This window comes from Oreochromis aureus, linkage group 18 (assembly GCF_013358895.1).
Source record: "Oreochromis aureus strain Israel breed Guangdong linkage group 18, ZZ_aureus, whole genome shotgun sequence".
NCBI classification, from domain to species: domain Eukaryota; kingdom Metazoa; phylum Chordata; class Actinopteri; order Cichliformes; family Cichlidae; genus Oreochromis; species Oreochromis aureus.
In genome coordinates this window covers 30,981,121-31,006,411 of record NC_052959.1, presented here as the reverse complement: position 1 = coordinate 31,006,411, position 25,291 = coordinate 30,981,121, and the positions used below count along the sequence as shown (strand labels likewise).

At 39.2% G+C, this 25,291-nt stretch overlaps 1 protein-coding gene and 1 pseudogene across 1 annotated transcript; both read right to left on the bottom strand.

The window, feature by feature from the left end:
- Positions 1-2,448: 2,448 nt before the first annotated feature.
- On the bottom strand, positions 2,449-5,226 carry LOC116311771 (tripartite motif-containing protein 16-like). The gene has a single exon (XM_031728982.2). It carries the CDS (start codon positions 5,188-5,190, stop codon positions 3,514-3,516), a length of 1,677 nt encoding a protein of 558 aa, XP_031584842.2. The 5' UTR covers positions 5,191-5,226; the 3' UTR covers positions 2,449-3,513.
- A 6,665-nt stretch (positions 5,227-11,891) lies between these two features.
- Positions 11,892-23,596, bottom strand: LOC116311755 (annotated as a pseudogene).
- Positions 23,597-25,291: the final 1,695 nt, after the last annotated feature.

Here is a 25,291-nt window from a genome sequence, read left to right as displayed (position 1 = left end):
TCCGGCAGATTAGACGCATCGAAATGTTATTGCTGCCCCCTTCAGGCCATTCGTACAATTTCAACGCGTTACTTAACGAGCCCCTCACTGGTACTTTGCAGAAACCTGAATGTATTACTCTCCAATAATCCAGGTGAAATATTGATCCAAGGAATAGTCTATGCATAAAGTTTCTTTCTCAGCATAGTTGGAGCCGATCATAAAAGCCTGCCTAACACATTCTGCCTTTCCACATGTGCATTTTTTCAATATGATGACCACTAATAAGTGCCAACCCATGAATGAAACCACAGTGCACCAGCCTAAGTCTGGTGAATAGCCTGTTTAAGGTCATGCCAAAGCAGCTCAGTCTAATTTAAATTCAGACTTTGGTTTAGGTTTGGATAGCTTTATTCCTTTAATACTTGAAATCACTGTTTTAAAAATTCCTTTTTGGATTTACTTGAGTTATCTTTGTATATTAATAACATTTGTTTAATGATCTGAAACGGGAAACATGTAAATTTGAACAACAAATATGCAAAAACAAATAGATGTAGAAATAAGAGAGAAATCAGGAAGGGGTCAAATACCAGCTCTGTACACCATAAGTTATATTAAAAAGATCTTATTGCATGGGGGAGAATATGTTTCAGAAAATGTGTGCATTATCTCAAACATATTTTTCTAAAACACATTTTCAGTCATTGTCACGTCTGTGCGGTTTACCTTTTCTTGTTGTCATGTCTGTATTTACCCACCAGGTGACGCCCTTTGCTAATTTTCTCTTTGTGATAGCTTTCTGCACTTTGAAGACTTCCTAAAGCCTCCGTGGTCAGTTTAATGATTGGTCCAAGTTTGTATAATGGTAAATACATCAGTATGAATATATAACAAACATTTGGAGCAAGAGAAGCAGTGATAGTCTCCAAAAAAGGCACAGAAAAGAGCTCCATCTAAAAAAATCAAACAAAAACAAAAAACAGATGTCACAGTACTTCTCTCTGTCCTGGATTCTCTGCTGGATGTTTTGTCGACTCACCTCCAGCTCTCTCTGCCTCTCAGTGCTTTCTGCTGCAGCTGAGACTGTGTCGTGGCCTTTATGTTCATCCACAGAGCAGAGATAACAGATACTCTGCTGATCAGTACGGCAGAACATCTTCATCACCTCATCATGACGAGAGCAGATGTTCTCCTGGAGCTTCTTGGAGGGATCTACCAACTTGTGTTTCTTTTCTTTTTGTTTTTAATGGAACAACATCATACTGAGGCTAAAGGTGTTTCTCACAGTAAGAAGCCAGGCAAACTAAACAGGACTTGAAGCCTTTAGTTTTTTCTCTGTGTAGAAATGAAAGGCAACATCTTCAGGTCCAGCAGTGATCAGCAGGACCAGCTTGGAGTCCAGCATTCCTCAGTTGCGCCACTAAAACTGCTAACATGGTGTTTTTCAACAGAACAGGCATGATGTGAGTGACTCTAAGTTTCACTTCCTGAAACTAAAACTACACTGAGCTCTGATCAAAAGAACATGGGTTTCTGCAGTGAATGGGGTCTGTCAGCTCTTATATGTCACAACATGTTGGTTCCACCATCTACAACCTCCAGATCTGACGAGCAGGAAACAAGAAAGCATGTTGACAGTAGTGTGAATTTTGTGCACTGGTAATTTTCATAATTTTTGTCAACAACCTTTTTTTCTGACAAAAACAAGGCGATAGCGTAATAAAAACTAATGCACACACTTTTTGTATTCACACTTTTGTAAACAAATAAAAACTAACTGAGTTGTGTAGAAAGGTGTGACAAGTTTCACATTCGATATCAAAGAAAATAAGATGCTTTGTAAACTGTGCTGAGCAACTCCTACCAGTAAAAATATGACATCATCTGTTGCGACATAAAAAAAACACTGTTGTCAGTTTCTTGTGCAAATCTGCTGAATGCAGTATTTCTTTTCCTTAAAATAATTCAAATATTCCAAATGAACAGAGAAAACTTAGCTGATAAACAGGGAGACCGTTTAAAAAACACATTAGTGTCATAAGTAATTGTTTTTTTTTTCTTTTTTGTTTACTTCTCAGTACAAACCAGTAGTAAAGTGTAACTACACTGCCAGAAAAAACAGGTGTATAGGTGACAACATGTAAAAAAATGTGCACCACTGCAGAGCGTAACACTTTAGGACTCCAAACTGAAGAACTCTACACAATTAAAGTGCAGTCAGGTCTCCTAGATGCAGTGAACTGAGGGCATGAAGCTTCCCCTGCTGTACACCCAACCACATTATTAAGACTGCAGCTGTCCTTTTTTTCAAAGTAAGTAATATTTACATAAAACACTATATTGATTTTACGTTCCCCTAAAAGGTCCAGTGGAAGTGGGGGGAAGAAACAAAAGATGTTTGGGTTGAAAAAAGGAGACAGGGATGCAAAATTGTTAAAGAGTTTTATTAATTTTCCTATTCATGATGAAACTAAAAGAGATGAACAAGCCACTAAACCTTTTAAAGAAGGAAAACAAAAAACAACAGGAATTGGTCACTAAACTGAAAAGTAAGTCACCGAAACACACTCCTCACCACAGAGCAGGACCAAGCAGCCACCACACATGTACACAGCTCAAAACCAACAAGGCTCTCTGGTACTAATTCTCATTTTTCTCTTAAATGTGCTTGATCACTGATTAGAGTCAGGTGTACAAAAAGGGTGGCACCTAATGCAGGAGAGATGGCAGGACACACCCACAAAAGCTCAATGATCGGTTGCTGCGGGTTAAACCACTTTGACTTGAATGTAGCTGAAATACCAGAAGGCATCAAACAGCAGAATCTTATGGAGACACAATATTGGACACATCAGGCCCCTAAAGATAAAAAGCAGTGCCCCCTCCAGAAATACCAGAGGTAGGACAGATGTGTACCCTACTGTATCTGTAGCTATTATAAAGTCCAATTTAAACCACTTGAGTTACCATAAAATTAACTGACAGCCCAGATATTCTGTGTTATAGTCATGCAGACTATCCAGGCTGTCAGTTCATTTTAGAGAAAGACACTGCCCTTCAATGTAACTGCAGGTGCATTTCCACTTGGCACAACAGTAGTGAGAAACAGTGACAGCAAGAGAGAGACAAAGAGAAATGGAGCAGGGAAAGTAACATAGATAGATGGATGAGTCTATCTCTCCCGTCTATCTGAGTTCACAGAGCTCTGCAGCTGTTACAGTTCTGTATAATCGGACCATAGAGTGGCTGAGTGAATGTGGTCTGGAATCTGAAGGAGAGCCATGGTTTCAGAGAGGCTGTAGAAGGACAGAATATTGGCTTGTAAATAAAAATCATCATGGGTAGTGATAGCCTCTAAGAAACAGGAAAGAGCTCAACCTAAAAAAACCCTCAAAAACATCAAGAGAATAACAAGAAGATGTCAAGGTAGCCCCCATAATGTTTGACTGACAGCTGAGCTCTGTGCAGCGAAGACATGTCACAACAATGATGGAGAGAAAAGAAATACACACCAAAATGAAATACTTTAGTCTATTTAAGGTTAATGAACTCAGCTTTGTTTCCGTAATCAGAGTAAAGCCAAAGTCCTGCATAGAGCGGCTGAGTGAATGTGGTCTGGACTCTGTGGAGGAGAGTCATGGTTTCAGAGATGCTGTAGAAGGACAAAATACCTGCTCTGTGATCCAGGTACACTCCTACTCTGGAGGATGGAAGACCTGGGACAGGAGTTTTATAATTGTTGTACCAAAATGTATAACTCTTTGTATCACATTCTAATGCCCAAGATTTGTCATTACGTCCAAATGCACATTCATTTCCTGATCTTTTGATATTCTTGTATGTGACTGCTAAATAAACTCCTATCCCTTTCCTCTCCACCTCCCAGTAACAACGTCCAGTCAGACTCTCTCTACTCAGGACCTGAAACCATTCAGTGAATCTGTCTGGATGATTAGAATGAGACTGTTGTTGATTCATTGCTATTATTTTTCTGTTCTCCTCTGATAATAACAGCTGTTTGTGTGCTGTGTTTGGATCCAGTGTGATTTCACGTGAATATTTTAAGAATCCTTCTCTGGTCTTTGGCTCTGTGTGTGGATCTGACAGTAAAACATCCACTTCAGTGACTGTCAGTGAGATGTTTGTCCATTCCTCTCTCAGAATGTCCTGTAGTTTATCTCTGACCTCTGACACAGCTGCTGTCACATTCTCAAAGTACCTGAGAGGACGGATATTGATGCTGGATGAGTCTGTAGACTCACTGAGTGCTGAAAGTGAGGGGTAGTTGTGTAGAAACTGGATGTGATCCTCTGTGTGTGAGAGCTGCTTCAGCTCAGCACCTTTCCTCTTCAGCTCAGTGATCTCTTGCTCCAGCTTCTCCTCAAGCTCTTTGACTCGACTCACTTCAGTTTCCTGCTGGGATCTGATCTGCTGCTTCACATCAGAGCTTCTTTTCTGGATGAGATGGATCAGCTCAGTGAAGATCTTCTCACTGTGCTCCACTGTTTGATCAGCAGACTGATTGATGGCCTCCACCTCCTGTTGAAGCAGCTTCACATCTTTCTCTCTGTCCTGGATTCTCTGCTGGATGTTTTGTCGACTCACCTCCAGCTCTCTCTGCCTCTCAGTCCTTTCTGCTGCAGCTGAGACTGTGTCGTGGCCTTTATGTTCATCGATTAAACAGTGATGACAGATAATCTGCTGATCAGTACGGCAGAACATCTTCGTCACCTCATCATGACGAGAGCAGATGTTCTCCTGGAGCTTCTTGGAGGGCTCCACCAGCTTGTGTTTCCTGAATGTAGGTGAATCATAATGAGGCTGAAGGTGATTCTCACAGTAAGATGCCAGACACACTAAACAGGAATTGAAGGCTTTCAGTTTTCTTCCAGTGCAGACATCACAGGCCACATCTTCAGGTCCAGCATAGCAGTGATCAGCAGGAGCAGCTTGGAGTCCAGTCTTCTTCAGCTGCTCCACTAAAACTGCTAACATGGTGTTTTTCACCAGGACAGGCCTCGCTGTGAAAGTCTGTCTGCACTGAGGGCAGCTGTAGATTTTCTTTGTATTCTCTGTATTCCAATGGGTTTTAATACAGTTCATGCAGTAGCTGTGTCCACAGGGAATAGTCACTGGATCCTTGAGTAGATCCAAACAGATCGAACAAGAAAAAGTTTCTCGGTCCAGCTGAACTCCGTTCTGCGCCATTTCTTCTCTGAGTATCAGTGACTGTGTGAGTTTCACTTCCTTATAACTGAAACTATTCTGAACTCTGATCTAAAAAAACTTGTGTTTCTACAGTTAATGGGGCCTGTCAGCTCTTACAAGTCACTATATCTGCAGATCAGAAGGGGAGGGAACATGGATAGAGAGGAAGTGCTGAGTTTCATTTTGGATTCTTTTTTTGGTTTTATGGCTTTTTTATTCTTCATCATTAGTTTTTAGCTATAAAAACAAACCAACAGAGAAAATATAAAGAAAGAAATTTCCAAACTGCTCCTGGCAATAAAAGAAAACATTACCTATTACATTATTCTACATTACTTACTTTCCTTCAGTTTGGAAGACTAGATGTTACACTGGCCTTTCACTGTCCTCTACTGTTTCTTATTCAAGTTATTTTTAACAGTTAAGCCCTATTTGTGGAGTGTGAGAATTAGGACCCAAGATGCAGGCATGTCTTAAGATGTGATTGAGCTTTATTTAAACAGTGGAAATACAAACAGAAGTGGTGATGGGATGAGCAGAACCTAAAGATAACCTATACCAGAATAAACTAACAAAAGTAACCTGAAACCTTAAACAGAGACGCAGGGAAACAAGGGGAGATAACACAGATGAACCAGCAACAAGCAGGAGAAAACACAGGGCTCATATACACAAAGGAGCATTGAGAAACACGAGGGAGACACAGCTGGGATTAATTCGACATAACAAGACAAGGGGAAGCAAAACTAGACACACTAACATAGGACATGGCAGTGTCAAAATAAAACAGAAAATGACATGAACACAGAGACACAATACTAACACAGTACAGAGGGAACACAGAAACCAAAACCTCAGAACTAAAAAATCTTAATCAGAATTAAATCGAAACAAAAGATAATAACAATCAAAACAAAACCACTGAGTCCACAGACTCAGGACCATGACACTATTGTAATAAACCTTGTCTCATGTGTGAGACTGAAGAGATCCCAAAACTTTGTTCTAGTTACATTAATGCAGCACTTTGCATTGTACAGAAAGTATAGCTTACAGTATGTACAGTACAGTATCACCTTCAATGTAACCACACTGGTTAGAAACAGGTACAGGTGATCAACACATAGAAAAATGCACCACTGCAGGGCATCACACTACAGCACTGCAAACTGAAGAACTCCATTTAGCTAAACTGTACAATCCGGTCTCACAGATAAAGTCATATGAATACATCAAGCTTCCCTGCTGTACCCCCAATTACACTATTAAGTGCAGCTGTTCTTTAAAATTCAGTAACATTTAAGAAAACACTATCAAACCTTCTCCTCTTCATGCAGGAACCTTGCCTTCCAGCATATTTTTTATCTTCACCACCAGCAGCTCCGTATAGTGTAAGAACTGCTCCTATTCTCCGATGATGAATGTAGCATTGGTTGGCCTGCAACCTTTCCTATCTGTACATTTACCACTGAAAACAGAGGATTAATTACATGTATATCAGGGCAAAACCAAAATATATTTATTAGTGTGCTAACCCCACCACAGCCATGACAGAACACATCTTTTGCAATCTGCTTCCTGTCCTTTAGCCTACATGTTACTTAAGCTCTGTTTAAACTGTTCAGGTGAATTATCTGATACCTTATACAGTTTAAAACCTGTGTTGATTTAGCTGGGGTGGTGAGGAGGTGACCCATGTTTTCAGCTTTTACCTGGAAGATATGTCTGTGAAGGTTCTCAGTAAAGAGCTTGGAAAGAAAAGTGTCTGGACTACTTTAAGTTGCTTGAAGACGTTTCACCTCTGATCTGAGAAACTTCTTCGGTTTTAAGGTCAAATGGTGGAGAGTCCCAGATTTAAGAAATTTAAGAAAGACAACTCAGGAAATTCCACACTTTACTAACAAAAACTTTTACTTCTCAATCAGAACCTACACCACACAGAGAAGAACAGGAAGACTTCACTCCTGAAGACAGTCAGGAAAATGGGTGAAGAACTTTTCAGACAGGAATCTCACTTAACCTGAAAAGAAAGTGCTAGTAAACGGACTCAATTTTGCCATTTCTCCTTAACAGTTTCCCATATTGGACCTCATCACAGCCACAGAAACCGCCATAAGGATTACTAAATTATCACAAACAGAAGCAGAGCAAATCAGGATGAAAGTTTCAGCCACCCTCTCCAGTGCTAAAGTTCCTCCATCTAACCCCACAATACAAGAAAAGAAGGCCGTTGCTTCCCTAAGCAAAGACCACAACATCACCATATTACCAGCTGACAAAGGAAGGTGCACTGTGGTTCTAAACACAACGGATTACCACACAAAGATTACTACACTCCTCAGTGACAACAATACCTACGAAGCCTTAAAACGAGACCCCACAAACACAACGAGGGTTTTTACAAACAAAAACATGGATGTGCCTTGGGCTCCCCGGTGTCACCTATCGTAGCCAACCTTTACATGGAGGAAGTGGAAAGAAAGGCTCTTGGCTCTTTTAAAGGGAGAGTACCTAGCCATTGGTACAGATATGTGGACAACACCTGGGTCAAAATCAAAACCCAAGAAGTAGAAGCCTTCACTGCTCACATCAAAGTTTTGGATAAAAACAGTCAAGTCAGCAAAGAGGCACAGAAAAGAAGATCAAACACCATCTAGGGAGGATCAGAAAGACAAATGCAACAACATTGTCATCCCCTATGTTGCCGGTTTATCGGAAAAACTCAGGAGAGTCTTCTCCAAGCGCAACATCCCAGTGTACTTCAGACCCACCCACACACTCAGACAAAACCTGGTTCATCCCAAAGACAGAACTAAACAGAAACTTAGCAATGTAGCATATGCTGTACAATGTAGTGAGGAATGCTCAGACCTCTACATTGGAGAAACCAAACAGCCACTTCATAAATCATGGCATAACATATAAGAGCCACCTCCACGGGACAAGACTTGGCTGTCCATCTGCATCTAAAGGTCAAAGGTCATTCTTTTGAGGACGCCAATGTTCACATTTTGGACAGAGAAGAAAGATGGTTTGAAAGAGGAGTGAAAGAAGCCATCTATGTCCACTGTGAATGACCATCTTTGAACAGAGGCGGTGGTTTACGACACCAACTGTCTGCCATCTATAATCCAGATTTCAGATCCCTTCCCAGACGCCTTAACGCCCACTCACATCCTGGGCCTTGTGACCTCAAGAAATCACATGATAGGGTGGGGCTAGGTTTCACATCAGGTTCACCCGAAACCTTGGCTGATTGTGACCTACACCCGTTTTCACACATTGACTCGTGCGATTAGGTAGAGGATCAACAGGGGGTTCATGACCCCCTTGGGGGACACTCCCCTAGGACTTAAATCTGAGACTCTCCACCATTTGGCCTTAGAACTAAAGAAGCTTCTCAGATGAGAGGTGAAACGTCTTCAAGCAACTTAAAGAAGTCCAGACGCTTTTCTTTCCAAGCTCTTTAGACTTTTACCTGGAAGGTTTAAAAAAAACATAAGAAATCCAATAGAACAACAAACAAGTGGATATCACTATGATCCTACGATGGGATCAGTGCTTTTGTTTCTCATTTTTTATGTTCAATACGCACACTTGGGTTATGCAACAGGACAATGATTGGAAACACACAACCAGCCACCTCTAAATGGTTAAAAAAAAAAAAGGGAAAAGGCTTTAGGGTCACCTGGCACTGGCCTAGTGGATTTAAATTGGGTTGAGATGCTTTGGCATGACATTAAACAGGTTGTTTATGCTCTAAAACTTTCCATCACAGCTGAATTAAAACAAGTCTTGATTAGACCTGAAACAAGTGTAACAAATATGCAAAAAATGAGAAATTATAAAAGAGCCAAATACTTTTTCATAACATTGTAATTAGGTTATTGTAGATTCAGTGAACCTTAAGTGAAAGTTCCAGGTATCGGAGTCTAAACAATTTAAAAGCTTGACTAAAATCAAGACAATAGCTTATCTATCTCACAATATAGCTTTTTTGTTGGACATTTAAGAGTTCTTTAGAGGGAAAAGCTCCTTATCTGTGCACATGCATCCACATAACTGGCTAAATGTTTTTTAATAGGACCCTAAATTGGATAAATGCAAGAAAATGGTTGGATGAATGGATGAAAAAATCTCCTTGTTTAAAAACAATTATGTGTTATCTTTATTTTTAAGGATTCCAGCACTAGGTAATAAGCTACTTCTGCGATCTTGTGGTAAAATTATATATCTTTGTACAACTCTTAAGATGGTATTTTTTGTTAAATGTTTTATATTTTAAGTTAAAGGGTAAATGACAAGTTAAGACGATAAGCACTGTACACAAAAAAATACCAAAAAAGTGGAGGTTTCATGACATTTTTGAAGTGCTTTTCCAAAACTAATTTCATCAATCTGAATGTGACGTGGTCTGTAAGAAAGCTGTTTATTTATTAACAATTTTTTCTTGTCAAGTCATTCACTTCTTTTCAGTTCATAGTGGAAGGAAAGGTAGAGGTAAATGCCCCGAAAAGTCATATAAACTTAATTTATGATAAATGGCATCGATATTGTGAAGACTACTAAAAATAAAAAACAAATGTTATATTGTCTGGTTGCCACACATTGTCAAGTTTTTTAACTGGTTGGGCCACCACATCTGGATATGTCTTCACCTTTCTGGTAAAGGTAAGGTAACATTTATTTATATAGCACTTTTTAAGACAAGAAGCTGTTACAAAGTACTTCACATGAGAATGAAAGGCATGTCAAACAAACAATATATCAATATAAAGGAAGTATAAAAGCATATCAAACAAAGCAATAGGACAGTATAAATATCAAACAAAACAACATATTACACACGAACATTACCCAAATGCCTGTCTAAACAGATGTGTTTTAAGCTGTTTTTTAAAAGAAGCCACAGTGTCGATGGTGCGTAGCGGGAGAGGTAAACAATTCCACAGTATTGGAGCTAGGGTTTGAAAAGCGCGATCCCCCTTCGTTTTCAGACGGGTCCGTGGAATAGATAAAAGACCACTATCAGTGGATCTAAGAATCTGCTTTGGAGAGTAGGGTTGGAGAAGCTCAGTGATATAGGTGGGGGCCTCACCTTGTAAAGACATAAACGTAAAAGTGAGGATTTTAGACTTATATCTATACCCAACTGGAAGCCAATGCAAGGATTTTAGCATAGGAGTGATATGGGAAAATTTATGAGTGTGGGTTAAAAACCTTGCTGCAGCATTTTGGACCGCTTGGAGGCGATTTAGTGAAGCCTTAGATACACAGGAGAAGAGTCCATTACAATAGTCTAACCGGGAGGAGATGAAGGCATGGACAAGCATCTCCAGTTCAGCTTTTGAGACAATAGTCCTGAGTTTGGCAATATTTCTTAAATGAAAGAAGCAGGAGCGGCTCACAGATTTAATATGAGCGTCAAAAGACAGAGATTGATCAAAAGTTATCCCAAGATTCCGAGCAGTAGCTTTTATTGAGGATGAAAAGGCACCCAGATGTTGACTAATTTGGGGCTTGATATTCTCTGGGGCAAGGATTAAGCACTCGGTCTTGTCTGCATTCAGCTGCAAAGAATTGTTTGTCATCCAAACATTAATTTCCTTAAGACAGTCCATTAGAGTGGATAACTTGTCTAATTCCCAAGGTTTAAAAGAGATGTATAATTGGATATCGTCTGCATACAGATGGTAGGAAATATTTTTGAAACCGCTAATGATATGGTCTAAAGGAAGAATATATAGTGAAAATAACAGGGGGCTTAAAACCAAACCTTGTGGGACTCCACATGAAAATTTCGCTACATCTGATCGGAAGTTTCCCACTGAAACTAAAAGTGTTCTGTCCGCCAGAAATGAGGTGAATCACTTTAGGACCACTTTCTGCACGCCTTCCTGGATGAAGATATTATTACTTCTATAATTATCAAATTATTCACCATTAGCTGACAATTACAAGTGCCAACAGATTTTTTTTTATAACCACTACTAGCAGACATAGTCATACCACACATCCAAACACCTTTTTATGAGCCAAACTATTACAGGTGAACGGTTCTTAAGGTATCAAAAGAAAATTCAGTAGTTATATGTTTTACTAATAAAGCTGCAGATGTCTAAGGCTGAGCTTGCTTCCAACAATAAATTATGCTAAGCTATGTGAGACATTCCTTGTAACAAAAGTATAATTCTAAAATCTGAGTAAAAAATCCTTCTCATTCTATATCTCTCTCTGAAAGAAATAAAAAGCCCACATTTGCAAAAAAAAAAAAAAGCTCATGCTTTTCATTATTTAAATTGATTACTTCAATAAATCAGTCTCATTGGATTGCATAAATAGTAAATCAATACAGAGTAAAGGTGTTTAATAGCCGAAAACAAGTCAGCCAGTATGTTAATGAGAGAAATGATACACCAGATTAAATATGAATAATGGCTGATTTGGACTTGCAAACACAATTTATTTAGTGTTAGTTTGAATTGTGAACCTGCAACCAAACTATGTGAACATCATTTGGGTGCCTCATTAATTAAACCCAGGCAACTAGAATAGGTCAACAGGAACTGTAATATAGATCGAGATATGTTTATTTAAATAATTAAAACAACATTTTCTGATTTCATGTAAGCAGTGTCAAACATAAAGAAAACATTGGGAAATAACGGACAACACTGTTATGTTGTTTCATATTTGGGACCTCAAACTTAAAAATTCACAAGGAATTTAATATATATATATATATATATATATAAATTTATAAAACTTATAACCCTTTAGCACATACTGAAGTTTGTCTGTCATGAAAATCAATGTCACAACCTGGTCAGGAAATAAGAGATAAGTTTATTTAAATAATTAAAACAACATTTTCTGATTTCATGTAAACAGTGTCAAACATAAAGAAAACATTGGGAAATAACGGACAACACTGTTCAAATCCATAATGACTTTTACTTATTTGTGTCACTTTCCAGCTTTTGGATAGAGTGATGTAATCTTGGCTATAGAATACAAGTGTCAATAAATTATTTATCTATTCTTGTTTTTCTATAAAAAAAAAAGTACATTGCACATTTTAAAACTTAACTAGTATGAATTCTCATGTGCCTTTTCAAGTGTATCATCTGAACAAAACTTTTCCCGCAATTGCTACAGGAATGTGGCTTCTCAGACGTGTGAATTCTCATGTGAGTTTTCAAATTCGTCATGTCACTGAATCTCTTTCCACAGGTGTTACAAGGGTGGGGCTTCTCACCTGTATGAATTCTTTTGTTTTTTGAATCCTGATGAATCGCTAAATCTTTTCCCACAGGTGCTACAAGAATATGGCTTCTCACCTGTATGAATTCTCATGTGGGTTTTCAAGTTCATCATATGACTGAAACTTTTTCCACAGGTAATGCAAGAATGTGGCTTCTCACCTGTATGAATTCTCATGTGAGTTTTCAAGGACGTTGTATGACTGAAGCTTTTCCCACAGGTAATGCAAGAATGTGGCTTCTCGCCGGTGTGAATTTTCATATGAGGTTCCAGTCCAGATTTCTGAGTGAATCGTTTCCCACAAGTGTTACAACAATATGGCTTCTCACCTGTGTGAATTCTAATGTGGGCTTTGAAGGCTGACAAGACACTAAAGTTTTTTCCACATGTGCTACAACAATATGGCTTTTCACCTGTGTGGACTCTCATATGAGTTTTCAGGTTTATCATCTGACTGAATCCTTTTCCACAGATACTGCAAAAATGTGGCTTCTCACCTGTGTGAATTTTCATGTGAGTTTCCAGTCCTGATTTCTGAGCAAAACTTTTTCCACAGGTGCTACAAGAAAAAGGCTTCTCACCTGTGTGAATTCTTACATGTTTTGTCAAGTGACATTCATACTGAAAAGTCTTTCCACAAGTGTCACATTTTAGAGACTTTTTACTTTTGTCAGTTTTACACTGATTTTCTGGCGCTGGAGAGTTGTTTAGACTGTTACTGTTCTTCAGCTCTGGTTTTCTAGTAGATTCTGATTCCATGTGCTCATTTTCTCCTTGATCCTGGCTCTCTGGTGCAGGAGAGTTGTGAGAAAGGAGCTGGTCTCTGTTTGGTTCAGGTTCACTTTCATCAAAAGTCACCATAAAGGTATCAGTCTCCTCCTTCAATAAAAGCTGTTCTCCTTCCTCACTGGTGCAAAGTTCCTCTGGTTCCTCTTTAATCCATGGAAGTTCTGGGTCCTCCTGGTTCAAACTGGAATTCCTCTCCTGGTTACACACCTGCTGGTCATGCAGATCCTCTTGCTTAAAGACACACTGTTGCAAAAGATCTGAAGGGACAAGTGGACAAAAATATATTCTAATTTTAACGATTCGCAGTACTTTAATGGTTGTGAACTGTGAACTTGTTGCTCACATGTACCATTGAAATTTAGAGTGTACAAATGTGACAAATTAATTGGACACTGAAGCAAATTTTTGACTTCAGCAAAGTATTTGGATGTTTGTGATACTAAATATGTATGAATTTTAAAGATATTGGTTTTCTTCCAATTTAATTTAGTTTGGGAATGGAGTTATAAGGTACAGCTGCTTTTCTGGCTCTGACCTTGATAGGCCACGTAAGACCAGAGTTATGATAAAAAAATATACGCCATAATTTTTTCCTAAATACTATCATCACATTTACTGTTGTAGGAAGAGAGAGAGTGAGTTTTGAGATGTGAGAGATTTGTGATGTGTAGCATGTTTGGAGTGTAGTTAGTGTGTTGTTTTGTGTAGTTCGTGTGGATAATTGTTTGTTTTGTGTATAAGAACAATGAAGCCACTGCTGCATGTCAAAGTTGCTGTCAAAAAGCCACCAAGCCACCGTTTACACTGCAGTCTGCAGAGGTGCATTAATTTTAATTATTGCAGTTGGCCCTTAGATTCCTGCTATGCTAAGAAAAAGAAATGTTACTTCATTATTTTTAAGGGCAGTTTAGCATACCTTTACTGTATGTCGTTATTTCAGGTTTCCAGATGGTATCCAGCAGTCTGAGCCGCTCTTCTCCGGTCCAGATGATGATACCCTCAGCCTCCTGCTTCACTACAAGCTGCTCTCCCTCTTTAATCTGTGGAAGCACTGGGTCCTGTGGGTCCAGTGTGGAGTTACTCTCCTGGTTACAGACCTGCTGGTCATCCAGACCCTTCCCCTTATTACAGTTCATGTTACTGTTGGTTGTCTTAGGAGCAAATGAACACAAGACAAAAATCTAATGTGATTATAGGAGAACACACATAAGCAAATATATCTCAGCAAGACTATGAATATGTCGCTCACATAAAAACTACTTTCAGCAGCTCGCTTATTGATAGGAGATACCTGCCACAGCAGGAAGCTCTAGGAATCCAGGTGCAGGTGTGTCACAGGTTAATATTGTTTAGGCAATGGCACTTCCCCACAGGTGCCACTAGTGGAGTGGACTCTGCTTTTGATGTAAACTGGACGCTTCGTCTGTCAGTTTGACAACCCTCAGGTCACATCAGAGTAATAACAATATGTGGGAAAATAATAATGAAGACAAGAACATTTCCCGTACCGTTAATTAACTTTCGCCTGTTTTGAATAGGCACCGTTATTTGCTTATTGCAGTATTCGCGATATGCTTACGCGTGGGAGTATCACCAGTTAAACTCTGAGGGGTTTTTTTCTTCTAAACAATATGAATGACAGATTGCTGTGTTTAGCTAACCCCACAAAGTGCCGTTTTTAGGCGAAGTATTCACACTGATTACTTCCTGGTTTGTTGGTATCCAGTCCTGGAAAGCCGCACCCGTGACACATCTGCTCACCCTCACCTGGTAATACAACACCTGTTAGAGAAACAGGCCTGCCTCCACCTCGGGAAGTCTGCGGATGCTGACGGAGGTGAGGTGCACCACCCGCCGCAGAGGACTGTCGTATAGCCGCGGAGTGAGACGCAGTCACGCTGCACGGAGTGGATTTTTTTTTCTCATTATGTGAGTTTGATGTGTGATTTCATCTCCTGCTAAAGTCACTTGTGTGTGTTTCACTGGATGTTTAACACTCAAAGTTTACAGTTTAAAGTTTGGGTTTACAGTTTAAAGAACTGCGCCCGGTTTTGGTCTGTTAGCCTACAAACTGAGCTCTGATCAGGGTCCTACATGAGTCCTACACCTGTGTTAGTTCAGTGACACCGTTAGTTTTTTTTTCCATACCTGTACTAACTGTTATCTCGGGTTTACGATTGATCTTCTCATACTGGACAATCGTTTCTTTAAATCCTGAGAAGATTTCTTCAGCAGCAGTCAGCCTTTCTTTTACGAACTCTCACTGTTGCTTCAACAGCTGAAGAATTTCGCTGTTATGCGCGCTAACGGCACATGAACACAAGTAATAAGTAAGGGTTGTGGCATTTTCCGCTGTTCTTCTGAATTTCCGGGAAACTGGTCACATCAGTCTGGCGCATTGCTGCCCTCCTCAGGTCATTAGTAGAAACTGGATGTGATCCTCTGTGTGTGACAGCTCAGCATCTTTCCTCTTCAGCTCAGTGATCTCCTGCTCCAGCTTCTCCTCAAGCTCTTTGACTCGACTCACTTCAGTTTCCTGCTGGGATCTGATCTGCTGCTTCACATCAGAGCTTCTTTTCTGGATGAGATGGATCAGCTCAGTGAAGATCTTCTCACTGTGCTCCACTGTTTGATCAGCAGACTGATTGATGGCCTCCACCTCCTGCTGAAGCAGCTTCACATCTTTCTCTCTGTCCTGGATTCTCTGCTGGATGTTTTGTCGACTCACCTCCAGCTCTCTCTGCCTCACAGTAGGAAGAGGAGTGAGGGTTATCAGACTTTATTCCAGGAAGAGAAGCACTAAATGATTCCTATGTGTTTACCCATTTTCTGTTCAAAACCCAAAGAAAATATAATGTCATGCTTTTCAGGTCATCATGTAAATCTGCTAAATTAGTGATTCTGTTCTCTACAATAATTCAGGTAATAAAAATGAACAGAGAAATTACTGATAGTGATAAAAACAAACAAAGGGAAAAGAAAAAAACTTGACAATAAAATAAAACTCAGCACACAAACTAACTTTCATAACTTCTTTTCTTCAGTTACACAGACTGGATCCTACACTGGTCTTTTGCTGCCCTCTACTATTTCTCATTGAAGTTGTATCTATGAGAATATAGAGAGCCCAAAACTGTGGTCCACAGAAACAGAAACTTTACTGTTGCAGTTACATTCATGCGGCACTTCACCTTGTATATAACGTATACAGGACATAGAATGACACTAATATCACCCTCAGTTTAACCACAGCTGGAGGATCCAATTGGCCGTCTGTCAAGACACTGGACGAACCTCAACCCAAATTAAGCCCATTACTGGTGCCGACTGCAGCCCCATAACCATCAGACAGCATCTGAGACTGCAGGGCTTCAAAAACAAAAAAGGTCTTCAAAGGCCTTGTCTCATGGGAAATTGAAAGGTAATAGAAAGTTTTATTCTCTGATGAGAAATATTTAACCTTGATGGTCCTGATGGTTTCCAACATTACTGGCATGACAGGCAGATCCCATCTGAGATGTTTCCTATGTGCCACAGGAGGTGCATGGGCTTCAAACGCTGGCTATGTCCAGATGTTGCAGAGAGCATGACTGAGGGCCCTCGTCTGTGTGGTAACGACTGGGTTTTTCAACAGGACAACACTACAGTACACAATGCCGGCAGAACAAGAGACTTCTTCCACTCTTTTTGGCCCATTCCCCTGATCTAAATCCAATTGAGAACCTTTGGGGATGGATGGCAAGGGAAGTTTACAAAAATGGACAACAGTTCCAGACCTTCGTGTGACCATCTTCACCACTTGGAAAAATGGTAAATGGCCTGTATTTATATAGCGCTTTACTAGTCCCTAAGGACCCCAAAGCGCTTTACATATCCAGACATCCACCCACTGGTGATGGCAAGCTACATTGTAGCCACAGCCACCCTGGGGCGCACTGACAGAGGCGAGGCTGCCGAACACTGGCGCCACCGGGCCCTCTGACCACCACCAGTAGGCAACGGGTGAAGTGTCTTGCCCAAGGACACAACGACCAAGACTGTCCAAGCTGGGGCTCGAACCGGCAACCTTCCGATTACAAGGCAAACTCCCAACTCTTGAGCCACGATCGCCCCACTCACCTCATGGAAGGGCTTGCATCAAACAAATATTTGAAGTGATCAACAATAACGGTGGAGCTACTCATTACCAAGTTTATGTTTGGAACTTTGATTTTTGTTTTGGGGGGGTTTACGGTGTTTTTTGGAGGTGTGGTCCTAAACTTTTGATAAACTGTAAAACAACCTGTTTCAGTTTAAGCATTTTTTTCAATAAATTGCATGCTCAAAAAAATGTTTTGTCTCACTCCCATTTCTTCTTGTTGCATGTTGAAGCTCTATTTGGAACCTTGTTAAGATCCAACCATGCAAAATATGATTTTTTTTTGTGTGCCATTTTTCAAGTGGTCTTAAACTTTTGATCGGGACTGTATGAGGAGATTCAAGTGGGGAATAGACCACAGCTAGCTTTGCACACACTCACATAAATGGGCATAGATCGTATGATTCTTTTTCCATACAAAGTGATTCCTATATGAGTGCAGCCTTCTCCAATCAGATAATAATGATAAAAGGCCATAAAAATCTATAAAGTACAAATCAGTTTGACAGTAAAATGCATCAGTGTTGCAAAAAAGATAAGACTTTTGGTAAATTGATGATCTAGCCCACAGATAATGCATTTCACCCAGCAGAGAATATACATTGTACTAAAAACATACTCTAGGTAAAAAATCAGTGAAAGTGTGGCACTTCCAGCTGATTTTTAAATCAAACCTCAGAACATAACCTGCTACCGAGCAGGGTTTGTGTTCAGAATCAGTTACCTTGGTGATTTAGCAAGGGAAAAAAGAGAGCCACTGACACAATCTAACCTTTTAATCTCCATTCATGGTACATCCCTCTGTACTACAAAGCAGGGTTTCATCATATTCAGGTTAGGTTAACCTAGTCTCAGTATGGTTTTTGTATTAGAAAGGTGGTTTACATCTTATTGAGGTATATCACCATGGTAACATATGCTGTAAAACTAACCTGAAATCACTGCCCACTGACCAGTCTGATGGAAAACACAAAATCAACAATGCTGTAAAATAGATTAATTGTCCCCTCACTGATCTATTTTGTACGTATTTGTTAGACTTCCATATTAAAATGTCTGATTTAGGGTCAAAAGCATTGATGAGACTAACATATTAAAAGTTATTTACTGTCACATTTACATGCAATTTCCACTGTAAACTGGCAGTTATAGTACATAAATATCATATGTGTGCATCATTGATTAAAGTAGACTTATAAAACAGAGTGAGGCAAGTTCAAGTAGTGAAAAAAACATTTTCTGAATTTATGTAAAACAATATGAGAAAAAAAAGTGTGAAACAAGACAGAACGCTCTGATATTTCAGAGATTACACCTTAAAAATTTCAATCAATTAATTAACTGAAATACTTCAGTTAAAAAAAGAACCAACAGTTGTAAATACAGTTCAAGAGGACAGGCACATGCTGAAGTTTACGCCTCAAGAAAGTCAACACCACAACACATGAAGTGACCTTGAATCCATAATGATATAATATTTTTGGTCTTGTCTTACTTTCTAGCAGCTTTTAAACCTGTTCAGAAAATGACTAAGGAATAAATATAAATAACAATTATTAGATTATTACTGTGGAGATAACAACAATAATAACAATAACAATAACAACAACAATAATAATAATAACAACAATAATAACAACAACAATAATAATAATTATTATTATTATTATTATTATTATTGTTGTTATCATAACTAAAGCTCTCCCACATTTTGTAAGTAAAAACCTTTAAACTGTATGAATTTTCATATGTCTTTTCAAATGGATAATCTGAATGAATCTTTTCCCACATATGCTACAAGAGTGTATCTTTTCCCCTGTATGAATTCTTATATGAGTTTTCAATGTTGATGAAACCGTAAATTCTTTCCCACAGGTGTTACAAGAATAGGGCCTCTCACCTGTGTGAACTCTCACGTGGGTTTTTAATGTTGATTTTCGACTGAATGTTTTCCCACAGGTGCTACAAGAATACGGCTTCTCACCTGTGTGAATTCTCAAATGACGTTTCAGTTCTGATTTCCAGGTAAATGTTTTCCCACACGTGCTACAAGAATGTGGCTTCTCACCTGTGTGGATTCTGATATGATGTGCCAAAGTTGATTTCTGACTGAATGAGTTACCACAGGTGTTACAAGAATATGGCTTCTCGCCCGTGTGAATTCTCATGTGAGTTTTCAAGTTTATAATTTGACTGAATCTTTTTCCACAGGTGCTACAAGAATGTGGCTTCTCACCTGTATGAATTTTCAAATGTTTAGTTAGTCTGGATTTATCATGAAAAGCTTTTCCACAAGTGTCACATTTTACAGACGTTTTTCCACAAGTGTCACACTTTACAGACTTTTTACTTGTGTCAGTGTTACACTGACTCTCTGGTCCAGGAGAGCTGCAAGACAGTTTCCGGTCACTGTGTGCTTCTGGTTCACTGTGATCACTTTCCTCGTGGGTCACCACAAAATTATCAGACTCCTGCTTCAGTCCAAGCTGCTCCCTTTCCTGACTGGTACAGAGTTCCTCCTTTTCCTCTTTAATCTGTGGAGGCTCTGAGTCATCCTGGTCCAGACTGGAGTTCTTATCCTGCTTACAGACCTGCTGGTCTGTGAGATCCTCCTCCTCCTCCTTAGAGACATGCTGATGTTGGAGGTCTGAAGGGACAAATTGAAAAAGAAAAAACTGAAACATCTGAAAAAAATACATTTTAATCTTCATCCGTAGTAGTCTCGATAAAGCATTGCTTGACTCTGAAATAATGCCACTGTCTACATTCAGGAAGGAAGGATTGTTCATGATGGTAGGATGAAGAAGCATCATTAATGCAGCTGTACAGCAAGCAATGAGCGTAAACGCCAAAGAAAAACTCCCTTTTAACAGGAAGAAACCTCCACTTTTACCATGAAGACAAGTGGACTGGAAAATGGTTTATAAATAAAGGCTGCTTTAGATTTTTCCAAATGTGCAACTTTTGTGTCACTATTTTATGCCTGCATAGTCATGTGACAGCAAAAACAGGTAAGTATGTAAAATAGAAAAATTTTATCGTGAAATTGGCTCATCATCAAAATATTGATAATGTTCCCAGAGGAAGTGTAAGATTAAGCGTTAGCTGCAGATGATTCTAACAGCAATAAACATGTTGGATTTCCTGCTATAATTACATTCTTATTAGAAACAAAAGTTAATCTGTTGGGTCTTTATTTTCTCTGATACTGAGAGGGCACAGTAAGGACTTGGACACAGATGCTGAAACATTAACATTGTCATAACGAAGGCTTGTGAGCTTACTGTTCGAAATCGGGCATATTCAAGCTCATGTTCTGCATCTTTAACCACTGGGTGTTTGAGTAAACACGTTTGCAGAATGCTTGGATTTTTTACACTCAGGTATAATTTTGTTTCTTGTGGTTTTATTTTGGCGGGTGTCAAAAATTCTTCTACGTAGGAAAAACTTTCACTTTGTTACACTGTAGCTTCTGCTGCTATTAACTTGTGCTCATGTTTTGCTATATTTATTGATAAATAAACAAATCCCTATATTCAGATTGGATAAAGTGCTTTTACCTTCAACTGACACAAACTGTAGGTTTAATGTTAAATGTTCACAGTTTAGAAAAAAATGCATTAAAGTTACTTATTGCAGTTAGTCCTTAAATTCTTCCTAAAAGTAACTCCGAGCTCTGATTAGCATCCAAATTGAGTCATATTTATTTTTCTAAGACCTTTACAGTTTTACATACCTGTTCTGTGTAAGTTTATTTCAGGTTTCCAGTTGGTGTCACTTACTCCGTCCTGGTCTTCCCTGGCCCAGACGAGGATGCCTTTGCCTTCGTGCTTCAGTACAAGCTGTTCTCCCTCCAGACTGGTGCAAATTTCCTCCTCTTCCTCTTTAGTCTGCTGAGAATCTGGATCCTGCTGGTCCAGACTGGAGTGGCTCTCCTGGTTACAGACCTGCTGGTTATCCAGATCCTCTTCTTCCTTACATTCATCTTCGTGTGGGAGGTCTTGAGGAACAAAAACACACAAGAAAACATTTACTAATGTGATGATGGAAAAACACACACCTGAACAAATATATCCCAGCATATGTAACCATGTCCCCCACATATGAGTGAAATGTTTCAAGGGTATTCCTATGAGTTCTGACAGTCTTATTAGCAAAGTTGTCACACTTTCAATCCCCACTTATGTTGGGCACTGGTGCCTTCACAAACGGAGGCCCACACCACAGTTATGTGCTTTTCTGTTGTTGGAGGGGAAGACACTCAGAGTAGGTAAGTGGCACATTAAGGAAGTCACATACCTGTGAACTATATTACTGAGGTCCACAGGCATGAGTCTGATCAGTAGGGTTCATTAAATCTATTTATTTTTAATCAAAACATTGTTTTGTAATGCTGTATATACATTATAATAACATGGACATGCATTTAGTATAAACACGTGATTGCAACTGTAATGCAAACAGTGCAGCTCCATGCTAAACTTTTGCACGATCGCATGTGTTTCATGAGACAGATCATACACATTTATTTCTTGAATTAAACAGCCTACTGGAAGCAAAATATACCAACCTAAAGAAGTAGAAATGAAAAAATTCTATGTAAATGTATATTATTATTATTATTAGATATTAAAGGAAAGAAAACCACAACACATCAACACTCGGTTGATGTCGGCCCTTGTTGTCTATCTTCAATCTTCTCCTGGCAGATAGACTAATAACAGCACAAACATGAGTAGACCAAAGACTGGTTGTACACACAGATGATCTCTGCAGACAGATGGGCTATGAGTAGTTGCCCACAGTCTGCCAACGGACTGCTAAGGCACTGCCATTGCGGAACCATAATTTTGCCCTAAGGGCTTCTCAAGGACAAATGTGTTGTTTGCAACCACAATATAGAAAGCAGCTAAATTAAAAGAAATTAAATTAAATTATAAAGTTTGATTAGCTGTTGAAACAAATATGTGATCTTGTTAAGTGTGTAATAATGTAGTGTAAAAGTGTAATAAACAGCTAAACCTACTTGGAGCAGAGACTGCTGAGCCACTGCTGAGGGTGATGTAAAATGACCCTGAATGATAAAGATCTGGAAAAAGTTTGTGGAACATCTGAAAAACTGTAATTTTTGCCTCAAACCAACGTTGCCCTGATGCCAAGAAAACTTTCCTAGACAACAGTCGAGGAATGCAGCCAGAGAGAGAATGCCGTGAACTTTCCCCGATCGCTCACTTGCTTTTTTTTACACTGTATTCTGCTGTGGATTCTATATCTTGTGACACAGGCATGATATTTTACTCAGTTTCGGTTATACTGGACCTGCAAGCATTTATTGTGTTGTTTATGAGATTTTTTACACCAGAAGTCTGAGTGGAAAAGCACATTTGTCATGCGAATTGTTTTAGTTCACCTGGAAATGAGTGCATTCATTTTTAATTAGGCATTCACACATTTGTTTGTTTGTTTTACAGCAGGAATACTCTGTCAGTTTCTTGGTCAAATTAAAGTGAGGATGCAGCAAATATGATCTCAATTTCATATTAAAGACGGGTGTAAGAGATGAAAACCTCTGCCTATTATTGTTTCTTTGAAAGCGATTGTATTTAAAGAACTTACAGCACAGTTTGCTCTCTTTATGTTGATACAGCTCAACTAACAGTCTCAGTCTTCATCTCTCACTTACACGAAAGTTATAAATGAAATGAGATAAGTAATTATTATACTTGGTTGTTAAAGTAAATGGATGGTTAAAATACTAATAACAGATCGGGTATCGTTTCCATAATCTCTACACTCACGTGTATCTGCTGGGAATAAACAGAAGCGGTCGTATTAAAAACATTAACTTTAAATTACAAGGCCCAGCCTAAAAACTGCCGCTAGCCGCTTATCGTTTAAGACAAAGAGAAGCACTTCTATTATTTTATAAATAAGAAACCTCAGAGCTGCTCTTTGATTTTATTCTACAAACTGGGCTGTGATTTAGGTGCTGCGTGAGTCATCCCAGTTTTACATACCGATTATGTGTAACTTTATCTCAGGTTTCCGGCTGATATCCAGCAGCCTGAGCTGATGGTTGATTTCCTCCTCATACCGGACGATCGTTTTTTTAACCTCTGAGAAGATTTCTTCAGCAACGCCAGTCAATCTATCCCTGATGAAGTCTCTCAAATACTGAACTGAAGACATTGCTGAGCCGTAACACAGACGCATCGTTTCCGTTCGTCCTCGTCTTGTGTTGGATCTGCGGAAAGCTTAAGGAGCGCCCCCTTCAGCTCAGGCTGAGAATTCCAATCAGAAACAAATCCTTACAGTGCAGCTAGTAACGTGGACACAGGCACCAAAACTTCATGCTTGGAGCAATGACTGTAGTCATTGGTTTGGAGCCATTATCTTGAAAATGTATTTATTTATTTTTGCTTTCAATCTTAGGAATCAGATGTTTTAAAACAGAATTTTACCTACTCGGCAAATTCAAGTTTAACTGAGAACTGATATCTGTGTAGTGCAGAACTGCCACAGAAGTTATGCAGAGAAAATATGACCCCAATTCCCCCCAAAAAGAAAGTAAAAGGAAACGGAGACACTGTAAAATGTAAATAAAATTGAATTACATGATTTTGCAAATCTCAGATTTAAACTAACTACAACATGAAAGACTGAAGTTTAATGAATTCAGCAATGTCTCTAAGCTAAAGTCAGGCTAAAGTCAGGCATAGAGCGGCTGAGTGAATGTGGTCGGGATTCTGTGGAGGAAGTCATGGTTTCAGGGAAGAAGGACACAATACTTGCTCATCTGGAGGACTGAGGACCTGAGAGTCTCAGATCTCTGACACAAAACCTCAGAGGACGGATATTGTTGCTGGACGAGTTTGTAGACTCACATCTTCTACAACTGAAATAGTTCTCCATCACACCACCAGCCCACAGACTTCCAAATAACATAAAAATCATACATGAAACTAGTTCCCTCATTTTACAGTAAAGGGTGTTTCCTTGATAACATGTGGATGCTTTGCTTTGCTCCATAGACTGCTATTGTTCCTTCAGCACTGGTCTGATCACATTATAGAGACAGATTACAGTAAATTATATAGTTTCAAAAATAAGGCAAATATTGGGCTGGCGGTAGAGGTGCTTCCATATTTTTATCCTTTAAGTAAATTATCTTTAACTGCAGCTGTGTCCCCGAGCTAATGGGAAGCAAGGAGAGGGGCTTTAACAATGGGCAGAGCTAAAACTACAAGTTTCAGACAGAAGGAGCTGAGGCACTGCAGTACAGCCCAGTAAAAGATAAAAACTGAAAAAAAAAAAATGGGGATTGAAATGAGCCTAAGGTTCTCTTTCATCAAAGTATCACTGATAAATTACAAAGGCCCCTCACAAAAGATGAGTTAAAACAAAACATACTGGAAATCTCTGACAGAAACTCCACGTTAGCACAAAAAGTTGTTTTTTTCCATCACATATACAGGTTGTTCAATGCATTCATCTCATTAGAGTTTTCATAATTACTAAAAAAAAATGGTAAATGGCCTGTACTTATAGCGCTTTACTTAGTCCCTAAGGACCCCAAAGTGCTTTACACTACATTCAGTCATCCACCCATTCACACACACATTCACACACTGGTGATGGCAAGCTACATTGTAGCCACAGCTGCCCTGGGGAGCACTGACACTTACTATTACATTTTTATGCAGTTTATACAGCTGCACATACAGGGAGTGCAGAATTATTAGGCAAGTTGTATTTTTGAGGAATAATTTTATTATTGAACAACAACCATGTTCTCAATGAACCCAAAAACTCATTAATATCAAAGCTGAATGTTTTTGGAAGTAGTTTTAGTTTGTTTTTAGTTTTAGCTATTTTAGGGGGATATCTGTGTGTGCAGGTGACTATTACTGT